Source organism: Rhinolophus hipposideros (genome assembly GCF_964194185.1).
Source record: "Rhinolophus hipposideros genome assembly, chromosome: 20".
In the NCBI taxonomy this organism is placed as follows: Eukaryota; Metazoa; Chordata; class Mammalia; order Chiroptera; family Rhinolophidae; genus Rhinolophus; species Rhinolophus hipposideros.
In genome coordinates this window covers 26,980,874-26,995,489 of record NC_138066.1, presented here as the reverse complement: position 1 = coordinate 26,995,489, position 14,616 = coordinate 26,980,874, and the positions used below count along the sequence as shown (strand labels likewise).

Here is a 14,616-nt window from a genome sequence, read left to right as displayed (position 1 = left end):
ACGCCTTGTGCTCAGCTCTCATCTCCTAATCAAGGAACCAATACGGTATTTTTCTTAAAGACCATTCCAATTCTTAAGAGGAACTTCGCCGTCAGGATAATAAGCTTTCACCTTTGCTCCGTCCCCAAAATGGCAAAGAACAACGTGGTGGATGGAGTAGATGGAACACGTTGAGCACTGTCAGTTTCAGGGGTCCTGCTTGGCCCGCCCGGCAGAGGGCGCCCGGGACACTGCCAGTCACTTCGCTCGCCCCGCCCCCGCCCCCGCCCCCGGGCTGTCCCCAGATCTGTCAGGCCCCGCCCCGCCCTGGCCCCGCCCCGCCATGGCCCCGCCCACCGCCGTCACGTGGTGGGGCTCTGGCTCCAGCCTGTTGCTGATGCTGCGCCGCGGTATTCGTCATGGAGCTGGCGGCGCGAATCTCTGCGCTGCTGGCGCCGCTGCTGCTGCTGCTGCTTCTCGACCTGAGCACGGGTAGGTTCGGGCAAAAGGTGTATGTATCCGCGACCGGTACCTCCTTGTCTATCCGGGGATGTGAGTCTGTTAGTGTGTTTGTGCTTTTTAAAGCAAATCTCTTTTCCCCTGTGTCCACCTTGCGTAATAATTATATTGCTTGTGAACCTCACTGGGGTTTTGTTGTTGTCTTTTAAATTAAAAGTGCTTTTAAATTAAAAGTGCTTGCACTGGGAGGGCTGGTGCTCCTTTTTCCCCTAGGTAGCAGCAGTTGTGCGAAATGTATGATTTGGAGAAATTGCTGACCCACGAGGTTTCCCCGATCTTAAGGCCACCTCCCTTTTCCTGCCGTCGTTGGCTGCGAAGGGGGATTATGAGGTCTTTACATTTTGAGCTGAAACAGACGGCCCCAAAGAGCCTGAAAATCGTACCAGAAATGGGATGTTCCATTGGGAGAGGGCCTTTTCCCCCTCGACTTGAGGGGAAGATAATGTCTCCCCTTACCGAGGTCCTTTTTGTCAAGAACAAATTCGTGTTTAGTAGGATGACTTGCAAATTGATTTTCAGTCTTTTATTTCTTTCATTTCCTGGTCTGAATCAAGAAGTCAGAATTCCAACTGGCCACAGACGTGCTTTGTGATCTTAGGCAAGTTGCTTAACAGTTGTTGTTTTCCCTTTTGTCAAATGAGGATCATCTGACACTTCAGTTTGTGTCTGGGAAGTGTTGTCAAATATGTTGCACCCCAAATTTTAACAGTGATCACTACCAGGGAAGGGAAGAGTGACAGGGGTTAGGTCAAAAGAGACCCAACCTTTATGTGTCATTTTCAAGGAGACCACATTCTTGTGTTACTTTTATAGAGAATCTCATAACCACATCGATAATATTCTAGCCGTTCTGTTTTTCTCCTCAAACCACTTTTTGGTTTTCTTAATCTCCATCCTTACCAGTTACAAACAGCATTGTCTCCTCATCCACTCCCTTTTCTTCTTGAAACCAATTTTCTTTTACTGGAGGGAGTGAGTTGAAATTTATGAAAGGAGGAAGTAAAAGGCAAAAAGAAAACTCCAGTCACCAAGGCACATCCCTAAATAACCTTTTACCATCAGCCTTCTTTTCCCACAAGGTGGTATTAAAAAAAAAAGATACTGTAACTTGAATGTTGTTACTTTAGCAAAGGTGACCTAGAAAATGTATTTAACCTACTCTTTTCCGATACATATGTTGCAGGTATTGGAAAAGTTAACTAAGGAAATTGGAGTTGTGGGATTAAAGGAGACACACACACACACACACACACACACACACACACACACACACACACGGCTCTTGATATATTTTTTGCCAAAATGCCTCCCTAATAAATTATGCCAGCGCATGCTCTTACCGTTTTACCAACAGAGCTGAGGGCCACTCTCCTGTCTCCTGTGGATAGTGAGCAAGTGTCATCATTTTTTGTCTATCAAACAAGCAAAAATTTTTTTAGTGACCTTACTATTGCTTTAATTTTTATGTCTTTCACTATTAGTGATGTTAACCATTCTTTCACATATTTATTATAGACATTCATATTTCCCTTTTCATAAATTATTTCCTCATGGCCTTGATCCATTTAACTATTAGGATCTTCTATTTTTTAATTGATCCACATGAGTAACAAAAATTACCCATTTTCTTATTTGTTGCAGATCTTGCTTTGTTGTTTGCCTTATCATGTTATTTTTGATGGACAGAGGTTTTGTTTCTGTCCTCAACTCTGTTGATATTTTTCTTTATAGTCTCTCTTTTCTTTATAAATGATTTCTTTATAATTGTTTCCCCATGCAGAGGTCAGAAAAACCTTCCACTGTATTTTCATATTATTTTTAGTATTTAAATTTTAAAATTGAAATTCTTGATCAACTTCAAGTTTATTTTGGTTTATAGCATTGAGAAGACCTACATAGCTGTTTTTTTCCCCTTCAAAAAATTAACAGGTGGCCCAGCATGATATGGTGAATAATCTTGGTCCCACTGTTTGTGATGCCTCTTTAATCATATGTTAAATAAGATATAAAACCCAACATGTTGCATTTTGAGGTTTTTCTCTTTCCCAAAAATGTAAATCTCTTTTTAAAACAGAATTATAAAAGTGTTTCATACTGGGCCGGCCCGGTGGCGCAGGCGGTTAGAGCTCCATGCTCCTAACTCCAAATGGCTGCCGGTTCGATTCCCACATGGGCAGTTGTTTCATACTTATTGTTAAAAATCCAACATACAGAGCATGTAGAGGAAAAAGTGGAAGTCTCCAGCCTCCTATTAAGTTTGGTTTTTTCATAACAGGTTCTCGCACCCTCCCACCCCCCGCCTTATTTTCACAATATATTGGAGTGAGTAACTTGCCTAATATATAAACCAAATCATCTCTAGTCTAGCATGGCCATCTCTACTGGGCTTGGAATTTACCTAGAAGTTACATGTTTTTCAGGTAAATCAAATTGTGCTTCTGTTTCAGGAGCCATCATCGACCGGCCCACAGAAGAGGGCAAGGAAGTATGGGATTATGTGACTGTCCGGAAGGATGCCCACATGTTCTGGTGGCTCTATTATGCTACCAACCCCTGCAAGAACTTCTCAGCACTGCCCCTGGTGATGTGGCTTCAGGTAAAAGTGGCTTCTCTGCCTGGCCAGGTTTGAGGCCAAGTTTCCCCCACTTAACATTTTGCTTGCTTCTAAGGGCTCACAGCTCAGCAGTGGTGAAGGACTGATTGGTCCAGTAGCCAGCCAGAGGTCTCTAGGCTTGGGGTTTGGCATTCTTCTAGGGAGGCGAAGGCAGTGATATACCAAGGAGGCCAAATCAGAAAGGGAGGGGTTCCAGCCTTTTGCCCCCCCCTTTTTTTTTTTTTTTTTTATTATTGAATGCAGGCAGTGCCAGGAACTTTTACCAGAAGCTCCTAAAGACATATTTGACTACATGCTGACAAAAAATGTTTTGGAAGCTTCCAAAGCAAAGACTGAGGTGCCCTAACCATACGTTCCTCTTTTCATTGCTCAGTTCTTTCCTAGACCCTATCTTCTTGCCCCGAGGAAAACCTGATCTTTCAAAAGGAGTCAGCCTCTTGTTTCTTAGTATTAAATGTTGGGCCCTATCCTTCTCCCTAGATGTGTTTGCATTTTGACCTTGAGCTCTGCTTGTAGAATGGAAGGCATGGAACTGGGTAAGAGGTATTTGGGGGCAGGCAGAGGATCCTTTCTTGCATTCCTAAAATATCTGCACAGAGATGGCCCATACCCACCTAGAAGACCAATCTCTAGGGAGGGTTTCAGTTAGGATGGTCTTGCTTCAGCCTCTGGAAACTATGCCTGGCCCAGCTGGGGCTCCACGTTGCTCACCAGTAAATAGAACCCCCTGGTACTCACTTGCATGGGATGCAGATGTCACTTCCTGCAAAAATGTCAATATGCATAAGCAGCCTCGCAGAACCCTGGGCTTTGCCTCCCCTGCGGACTTTCTGGTGAGGGAGAGAGAAGAAGGCCTTCTTCTCTCTTAGGATTATCAGAGCAGCTTCTTTGATAAGTTGGAGGTGAAACTCAGCCGGGGGTGCAGATAGGAAAATGCTGCAGAAGAAGAACCCATAAATCCTGCCCAGGAAACTTCTGTCCACCTCGGGCCTGTCAGAGAGAACCCTGCAGATGATAAGCCCAGACCAGCCAGTTGGGGACCTGGGTCCTCGAGGCCTTCCTGCCACTTAGAGCTATGCCAGACACTTTTCTTTTCTGGACTTTGACTTTCTAAGCTAGGGGATTTTGTTATAATGTTCCATTAAGTAGCAGCACTTTTCCACCCCCCCAAATGAAAACGTACAAACAGAGCCAAGGCTGAAGAAAGCAGAAGTGCTGAGAGTGGGGTACAGAGTCCCACCCATTCAGCCTCCTCTACTTGGTCACATGCTACCATCAGGCGCTTTCTGAGCTTTCGGGAATACAATTTGAAAACCACTGGATTTTAGAAGTTGCAAACCTTCCTTTGGGTTAATTGCAGAGCTGGATGGTGGTTTTATTTGAGTAAGTTGCCAACATTTAAAAATCAAGACATTGCTTTCCTCTTTGTCAAAAATCAGGAGATGTAGCAACTTAGTGTCTGAATTCACTACCCCAAAGCTGAGAGGTGGCGGTCCCCTTTCAGACTGGGCAGGAGCTTCGGGGGGAGGGGCGTCCTCGGCCAGCACCTAATTTATCTGCATGGTTCACAGTCTAGTTTGTGACCTTTGGTTAGGTTAACCCTTTGATCTGAAATGCTGTTTGAAGGTTTTCAGCTGGCTAACTAACCTGCTGTTCATTTCTTCAGAGGCCCAAGGTAGAAGAAAAAGGATTATGATTCAGGAAGAAATAATTACTAATTTAGATTAAAAGGAGATCTATTTGAGCAGCCTACTGAGGAAACGTGTACTGACTTCTCTGGGTGGTGAGAATCCAGGTCACGTTGTCTAAGCGGAATAGTGAGCTATTTTAGGTACACTTTCAAGCCATTTCAGCATGTCATTTGGCTCACTGACACATTTACCATATTTCAGAGTCACCGGATTGCACCCAGCCATGACAGCACCCCATCCCAAAGTTTAAGACAAAAAAAGATTTTGTAGGAGGATGTTCTCAAATAGAACAGAAGTATCCTCCAGCCAGCTGCTCATTGCCCTGGGGTGGGGTGGCCATCTGCTGCTGCCAGAAGGGCTTGTCAAAAGCAGAGCGGGGTGAAATGGGCAGAATGGGCAGTACCCTTTTATTTGAGGCCCTTGGCCTGTCCCCTCACCTCAGCTGATAATTCTCTCCTCATAACCTGCTGGGCTCCGCTGGCACACTAGGTTTTGTCCAGAAAAGCCCTGACACCCTTTCCTCCAACCATCTCCTAAAGGGCCTCCTCCCCTCTTTTAACCCACACAACCCCTAGAATCTGCCTCTCACAGTCTGGGACCCCCGCTGCTGAGCTTCGATTCAGAATCCTGCCTGTCTCTTGTCCCTGGATGTCACAGTACCCAGTGCTCCCTGCCCCGGGGCTTCTGCATTTGCTACATAGTATCCAGCGATCCGCTTGATCAAAGTATCCCTTAGTCTGGGTCCCTTGTCAGTCCTCAAGGACACTGAGGAGAGGGTGATGTGGTGGAGTGTCACAAGTCCCCAGGTCCAGTCCTTGCCACGTCCCCTCCCTGGGCCTTATTCTTTGAGGGAAGGGTTGGACAAGGAGACTTAAGGTCAGTGAGCCCCACATCGGGCCAGTGTTCAAGTTTGGGGAATTAGAGGTGGGAAAGTTTCCTCTGGGGGCTCTTAGCCCAGATCTGTTCCCTTTAGAAAGATTTCAGCCGTTACCAGGGGCCTCCGTTCGTGCAGAAGTCCCTGGTTCACCCAATGAATCGTGACACAGCCATCACAGAATCATAAATCATTTATCGTGAATGTGGCCATCGATGTAATGATTAGATTTAACTAACATTTTCTTTGCTTCATTTTTGTTTCTTTTCTCTTCCACAGGGTGGTCCAGGTGGTTCCAGCACTGGGTTTGGAAACTTTGAGGAAATTGGGCCCCTTGACAGTGATCTCAAACCACGAAGAACTACCTGGGTATGGTGAGAATGGCCCCAACTGAAACTACCATGTGGCCTCTCCAAGGCTGAGCCCCACCCGGCCTACCCCATTCTGGGTGCAGTCACAAGTTTAGCAGCACTGCCCCTCCCACCCCGTCCTTTCCCCCACGGTCTCTCTTGCCTTTAGTGACCTTTCTCTCCACTTGTCTGCAGAAACCTACTCTAGCGGGCACCGTGGACCTTGTCCCACATTTTGGCTGTCTCTGCAGTCTGATCCAGGGTGCCACCCTCCAGCCACAATTGTCTATCCTTTCCCCTCTCTCCTCTTTTCCTGCCCTGCTTCTTGAGTTCTTCAAGATTTCCAGCCCTTTGTTCTCCATCTTTGTCAGGTCTCTGGTCTCTGTCTCCACCCCTGTTCGTCATTCCTGGCTGCACTCCCTCCCCTAACCCCTCTCTGGTCAGCCTCCTTACCCCCCAACCCCTGGCTCCCTTACCCTTCTCCTTCTGCAACCTTGCCACACCCAACCTTGAGTCAGTCTCACTGTCCCCCTGCCCGGCCCCTACCCCCAGTCAGCCAAAGACTAGAGAGCAAAACCACACTGTCAGGAAGGTGAGGCTATTGCCCATGTGTTGGCTTTGCTTCAGGCCTGTGGCCACACTCTGCTCTGTGCTTCTGCTCTGCTCCTGCTGACAGCACCTTCCTCCCTCACTGGGAGTTAACCCGTCTCACTTCCTCACCGAGAGAACAGAAGCCCTCACACGTAACCAGCTATTTCCTGTCCTCACCAATCAATGTATTTATCTTTCTGCCCCTGTTACCATCCTCCTGCCCATCTCAAAACAAGTGAGGCCCCTCCCTGCTGAGGTCACTTCCCTCAAGACTCCACTTCCGAGGTTACTATCTTTCTATATCTTTATATTCTCTCAAGTCTGCCTTTTCCTGGGGGGGGAGGTGCAAACATACACAGGTCTTTCCCAACTGAAAAACAAATTATCCCTTGACTATACAAGTCCCTCCAGCTGCTACCCTTTCATATAAAAATTGTTTGTATTGGCTGTTGCCAGTCTTTACCCAGAGCTTATCCTGAGTGCTGCAATATTGATTCTGAGAGCTGGGGGTCGCAGACGGGAGACAGTGGGTGCTGGGAACCCAGTGCATTCACTCTAGAATGCAGCGCATGTGGTATTTCCTCTGAGGTCATGACAAAGTTGGGAAGCACGGCCCAAATCCTCGGTAGTCTGTGCCCATCCCTCATAGAGCTGTTGTCACCACGGGTGTACAGGCTTCCCCATTCCAAGTCCATTAGGTCCTTCTTGGCATCCATCTTCGTTGGACTTTTTTGTAGCACTGTTGGCCATGTCTTACATGTTGCTATTTCCGAGCACTCTGTCCTTGGTAACTCTTTCTTCTATGTGTCCTTTGGGCAGCCCCGTCCTGCCAAACTGCTCTCATGACACATAGAAGGTGATGACTCCCAAGTCAGTGTCTCTAGCTGAGCACTTTCTCTTTTGCCCCAGAACTATTTTGCCACTTGCCTCGTGGGTATTTCCATGTGGACGTCCCTCGTACATATTTGACATATCCCAAAGTGTGGTCATTATTCTGTCTCCTATACCAGACCCTCTGTCCACAAAACCAGACAACTTCCTATGTCCCTTGTGGTAAACGGTACCTCCATCCACTCAGGTGCCTGAGCCAGAAACCAGCGAGCCATCCTCACCTTCCCCTGCCTCCCTTCCCTCTCATCCAATCACTTTAACCTAAAGAGGAATTCTTAAAAACAACTTTATTGAAATATAATTTGTATACTATACAACAGAGCTATTTAATGTATACAATTCAATGGCTTTTAGTACAGTTAGAGTTTTACAACCATTATTACAATCCATTTCAGAACATTTTCATTACCCTCCCACCCCCAAAAAACCTTATATCCCTTACTTGTCATCCTTCAATCCCTCCTCAGGCAACCACCTTTGCCTATTTTGGACATTTTATAACAATGGAGTCATACAAATATGTGGCTTTTGGTGTGTGGTGTCTTTCACTTAGCATAATGTTTACAAGATTCAGTCAGGTAGCACTTCATTCTTTTTTAAGGCTGGACAATCCTCCACTGTATACATACACCACATTTTGTGCACCCGTTAGTCTGTTGATGGACACGTGGGTTGTTTCCCCCTTTAGGCTATTGAGAATAGTGCAGGGAACATTGGTGTACAAATGTTGGTGCTCCTATATTCAGTTTTTGGGTGTATATGCCTCAGAATGGGATTGCTGGGTCATATGATAGTGCTATGTTTAATAACCAAATTTTGTTAATATTCATCCATCCCTTTTCATGCCCACTGGTGGCTGCTTTCAAAGTACCAGCCCCCTCAAGGCACTTTCCACATGCTGCTTGAGTGAAACGCTCCAGTGCACATCATTACATTCCTTCGTTTAACATTTTTCAGTTCCCTCAAAAGATCAGATCCAGGTTCCTGGGCATAAGCTGGCTTCTGCTTACCTCCAGCCATGTTTCCCATCATCTGTCCCTGTGCATTCTACCTTCAGGCCTTTGCATGGGCAATTCTCTTGGACTTCATTCCTTTGGCCACCCATTCATACTTAGCTCACCATATTCACATCTACTATTCTTTAAGACTTAATGCAGGGTCATCTGTTCCTTAAGGTCCCCTCGGAGTCCTTTGGTTCTCTTGTCTGTCTCCACACTGCTCTTCCTTAAGTGCATTTTAGTTACCCTTGCCTTAGGGTCTTTGCACATACTGTTCAGCCTGGAACATTCCTGTACTCACTGCCAACTGAAATATCACTTCCACTTGCAGTCGCAGAGTACTCCCACTGGCTTGTCCCCCAAGTCTCCGAGAACTAAGAGGAAGAGGGTAATATGACCGGGGCAGGGAGCCTGACTGAGGAGTGAGGAGACCTATCTTAGACCTGAGGCGGCCATTATCTGTCTAACTTTGTGACTTTGGACAAATCCTGGACCTTTTCTGAGCTTTCATTTCCTGATCAGTAAAGCACATGGTGGACGGTGTCATCACACAGGATCCTTCTACGTAGATGTAAAATTGTATAACTCAGGCTGCTTTGGAGAAGGTGTTAGAATAAGTTCTGTTCTTGTAGGGTACGGGGAAGCCAGGCCATTGTGGAAATTGGATTCATCTTGAAGACAACTGACGTGATATTCAGACCTTTGATGTATTCGCTGCTTCCAGCTATTGACACTGCGTGGTTCTACCTGCTCTCGTGTATTACATTTAGGACATTTGTATCGTGGGAAAAGTGACAGCTTCGGTGCCCTTGACCCCCATATATATGTTAATCTTTCCTTCTTGCCTTTCTGTTTTTTTAACTGAAGTAAGTAGTCTATGTTCCTGTCCTTTGTTTTTTTAAAATCCCTTTTAGCAACAGGATCATAAGCACACTGATACTCTTACATGTGTAGTTTTGTTGAGCTCATACAAGATGATCAGAAGATAATGGGTGACTGACTGACTGACTGTGACATTTGATTTCCCTCTGTGGCACGCAGCTCCAGTCTGCCAGTCTCCTGTTTGTCGATAACCCTGTGGGCACTGGGTTCAGTTATGTGGACAAGGATAACGCTTATGCCAAAGACCTTGCCATGGTGGCCTCAGACATGATGGTTCTCCTGAAGACCTTCTTCAGTTGCCACAAAGAATTCCAGGTAAGCAAAGCCTCAGGAACAGCTAAGCGAGGGGCTAGGGGTAGTAACACCATATCCACCAGGATAAATTTTCCCCAAGAGTTTGATGCCCAGCTGATTTCAGAGAAACCTTTTGATGCCTAAGATTTTTATATCACCTCTTATATCAAGGTGGTTTTTAGTTTGAAAATTAAACCACTGGGGTGGGGTGGCCATCTGCCACAATAATCTGACATAATAAACAGATAAGGGGAGGGACAAAGAAAAGTAGATTTGTCCTGCCATCCCATGCAGTAGAAATTTGAAATTAATCCGTGTGAATTAAAAGGCATTCAGGATGTTTAGTTTTTTATTTATTCCTTTCCTTGCTAGACGATTCCATTCTACATTTTCTCAGAGTCCTACGGAGGAAAAATGGCTGCTGGCATTGCTCTAGAACTTCATAAGGTAACAAGGAAGATGACTGTTGTTTGGGTTTCAGACAGAAACTGATTGTGTTACTTTTTACACTCATCTGTTATTGAATATACTTTGAACAGCACCTTGTACATACAGAGTAAGGGCAAGTCTGTAATAATAAGCATGAAAAGCTTCAAAAGGCCACCCACCACCCTACCAGATATCAAACATACTATAAAGCTACGATGAGTAAAACAATGTGGTACCGGGATACCAGCAAACAAATAGGTGAAATGCAACAGGATACAGAATCTAGAACAGATTTAATATATACTTGTATGCATACATATATGTATGTGTATGTAGCTGTGTGTATGTATATAATACATACACATATATATGTATCACATGTATCCATATGGTCATATATAAATAAGATAGCATTTCAAATCATGGGGGAACAGATAGAATATTCAATTAATGGTATGGAGACAAATAGCTATCACTTTGGAAAATAATAAAGTTGAATTCTTGCTTTGCATAAAATATCAATTCTAGAGAGATTAAAAATCTACACATAAAAATCAAAATTATAAAAGAACCTGAAAATATAGGAGAAAAGTTTTATAATCTTGGGTAGGAAAGCTTTCCTTCATAAGATGAAACACCCAAAATCCAAAAAGAGTAAGTTTGACATATTTAAACCACATATAAATTTGAAACTTCTTTCATAAACGATTTAAAAAGATATCTATCTATCTATCTATCTATCTATCTATCTATCTATATATATCTTTTGAAATTATATGTATGCACACACAAATATATAATACACAGAATTCACATCAATAAATCCATAAAAATAGGGCAATATCCTAGTAGAAAATTGGCAATAAATATATACAAGCAATTTAAAAAGATATATATGTACATACCAATAGTCTGTGGACATTTTTCATATGTCCACAGACTATTTGTACTTTTTCTATATGTACATATATTCCACAGACTATTTGTACTTTTTCTATATGTCCATATATATCTTTAAAAAGATTGCTCAATTTTTATTAGTAACTCAAATCTGTGAGATTTGAAAATATTTAAAAGATAGGTAACATGCAGTTTTGGTAAGAAGTAGGAAAACAAGTGCTCTCATACACTTTTGGTAGAAATGGAAATTTGTAAATCATTTTAAAATGGCAATTTGGCAGTATTTATCAACTTTTAAAATGTATATGATCTTTGACCCAATAATTTCACTTCCAGGAATCTGTCCTAGGGGATACTTATACACATGGGAGTGTCAGCTGATGTTTAGTACACTATCACTTCATAAATTGTTCATAAATTGAAAACAAGCTCAATGGCTATCTGTAGGATTACATACATAAAATAGGTGTATCTTTCCATGTTGGAACACTTCGCAGCCATCATAAAGAACGGATAGGTGTATATATATAAATGTATGTGCATGTGGTTGTGAAAGCAAAGAAAGGTATTAGAAGGATACTTATAACATGTTAACTGTGGTTAACTAGTGAGTGTGAGCATGCCAGTGGGGCACAGGTGAGAGTTTTTCCACATTTTCTCCTGTCTCTTTCTGTGTGTAAATTTTTTACAGTGAGCTTGTATGAGTTTCATTTTTTTAATATTTATTAATTATTTTTTAAAAGATGAACCTTTAATAAGAAGCTGTATATGTGCATAACAGAAAATTAGAAAATACAGCAAGCACAAATTAAAATTTCCCCTTCTCACCAGATAGAGATCACCGCTGTTAACACGTTAGTGTATAACCTTTAAATCTTTTTCTGTACCTTTATAATTTTAGCTAATAAGAGACCGTGTTATACATGATTCCTACAGACTGTTTTCTTCAATTGCCAGTCCTCATCTTCCCATTTCAGTAAACTTTCAAATATTCAGTCTTCTTTGATGATCTCAGGGTGTCCTTTGTAGCTGATTTAATACCTACTCCAGATCCATGAATACTGTCTGGCTGTGGTATCCCTAAAGTCTGTTTTCATCTAGCGCAGTCCCTTTTTTTTTTTTAAGGAGGGCGCAGCTCACAGTGGCCCATGCGGGGATCAAACCAGCAAACTTAGTGCTACCAGCACTGTGCTCTAACCAACGGAGCTAACCGGCCACCCCACAGTCCCTTTTTTATGACCATAATTGTGTAAAGAAACCAGACTACATACCTTGCAGAATGTCCCATTTTTCTGGATTTGTCTGGTAACATCCTCAGGGTATTAGTTAGTCCATTCCTCTCCTTACTGTGTTTCCTACAAAACTGGAAGTTATATCTAAAGGCCTTAGGCATTCAAGGTGAAAGTTTTGTATGGAATATATACATATATTTCATAATCAGGTTTCAAGAAACTATGGCTCATAAGTCAAATTCAGCCCACCACCTGTTTGTACACGACCTATGAGCTAAGAATGGTTTTTACATTTTCAAGTAGTGGGACAGGGCAGGGGGTGCGGATTAAAAGAAGAATAATATTTCATGACACATAAAAACTACAGAAAACTGACATCTTAATGTCTACAAATAAAGTTTTATTAGAACTCTCATTTATTTATATATTACGTGTGGCTGCTTTAGCAATAATACAGTCAGAGTTGAGTAATTACAACATAGTCTATTTGGTCTAAAACCTAAAATATTTACTATCAAGCCCTTTATAGAAAAAATTGTGAACCTCTGATATAGGTGGTGGTGTGCAGATGATTTTGCTTCAAATCAGAAGGCACATAATGTCCAGATCTAGTCTGATCCCTCCATTGAACTCTTACACCCTCCCCCTGGACAGAAAGTTATTTGAGTGGTGTTATTTTCAGACTATATGGAGGTCCAATTCTTTTCTTTTTTTTTTTAAATTAATTTTATTGGGGTGACAATTGTTAGCAAATTTACATAGATTTCAGGTGTACAATTCTGTATTACATCGTCTATAAATCCCATTGTGTGATCACCACCCAGAGTCAGTTCTCCTTCCATCACCATATATTTGATCCCCTTTACCCTCATCACCCACCCCCCAAGGTCCAATTCTTAATCCACCTTTCACCTAATGGCTTGAACATCCATTTGTTTATTCTCACATTAAGTCACTAATTTCATTAGGAGCGTCAAAACAATGTTTTTCTCCGGTCATTTCGTTCACATCTCTTAGCTGTTATTCTTCTATACGTGAAATTTTCCCTCATCATCTGGGACTGTTTACGTAATTTAAAATAAGTTCCTTCTGGAAAAACCAGATAAATGCATAATTCTTTCTGTTTAATTACCAGTGTTCAGTCAGGATGTTCATTGTTTTCTTATTTTAGATCTCTGAATAGCTTGTGCATCCCCATAATTCAAAATTCAAAAAATATAAAAGGTATAGTGTAACAGTTCTCCCTTTTGCCTCTGTCCGTCTCTCCTAAGGCAACCTCTGTGATTAATTTCTTCTGTATCTTTCCACAGGTATTTCATGCCGATAAAAGCTAATTCACAAATACGATCTTTTCCCATTTGTATATAAATAATAGTACACACTACACACTAGTCTATAGGTCTCATTTGAAAATTTAACAGTATATCTTGGAGATCTTTTCATATAAGTCCATAAAGAGCCTTCTCATTGTTTTTATTGTGTTTACATTTTTTAACTGGGGGGATATTGGGGAACAGTGTGTTTTCCTAGGACCCATCAGTCATTGTCCTTCAATCTAGTTGTGGAGGGCGCAGCTCAGCTCCAAGTTCAGTCGCCGTTTTCAATCTTTAGTTGCAGGGGGCGCAGCCCACCCTCCCATGTGGGAATTGAACCGGCAACCTTGTTGTTAAGAGCTCCTGCTCTAACGAACTGAGCCATCTGTTTTTTTAAGTTGCATCATGTGCTGGTGTGGAAATAACTATAACTCATTTAGTCCATCCTATAATATTCAGATTGTTTCCAATTTTCTACTACTATGTCACTGTTAAATGAAAAAAAGAGCAGAGGGGCATGAGCGCCTAGTCCTAAAGCCTCACCCCACCCCTGAGGACCTCCTGAGGAGTCCTCTCAGCCCTTCCATGACTGCAGCATGGGCAGTGAGGGTTGTATCCAAGGAGCCCACTGAGCACCTTGTGAGAAATCCAACCTCGGGGGGGGGAGGGTTGGCAGTGTTTCTCCTAAAGAAGATAGGGTCTGCGTCAGACCCCACACATGTCCTGCCAATACCCTGGTGAAAAGAGTAGAGAGAAACTCAGTAGTTCCTACTCATTTTACAAATGGCGGCAGGAAAAGGTACTTTTGCTCTCTTCTGGGTATCTGAGGTCTTCGGAGACCTGGGGAATCTTGGAAAGGGTGGGCAGAAGTATTCCTTGCTCAGCAAAGGCTATGTATAAAGAGTAGGCTCCTTTCTGTTGAGGAAGGGATGGAGGCCCCTGGATCCCCTTGACAGAATGTTTCTTGGTTCCTCATCTTTCAGGCCATTCAGCAAGGGACCATCAAGTGCAACTTTGCCGGGGTTGCTTTGGGTGACTCCTGGATCTCCCCTGTCGGTA

General features: G+C 43.0%; 1 protein-coding gene across 1 annotated transcript in view; it reads left to right on the top strand.

The window, feature by feature from the left end:
* The first annotated feature begins 334 nt into the window (after positions 1-334).
* The window catches only part of SCPEP1 (serine carboxypeptidase 1), a 28,126-nt gene continuing 13,844 nt past the window's right edge, over positions 335-14,616 (top strand). Inside the window, exons 1-6 of the mRNA XM_081029249.1 lie at positions 335-471; positions 2,946-3,094; positions 5,957-6,046; positions 9,549-9,704; positions 10,056-10,130; positions 14,541-14,613. Of these exons, the coding sequence (XP_080885375.1) occupies positions 399-471; positions 2,946-3,094; positions 5,957-6,046; positions 9,549-9,704; positions 10,056-10,130; positions 14,541-14,613 (616 nt within the window). The 5' untranslated portion in view covers positions 335-398. The remainder of the gene's footprint in view (positions 472-2,945; positions 3,095-5,956; positions 6,047-9,548; positions 9,705-10,055; positions 10,131-14,540; positions 14,614-14,616) is intronic.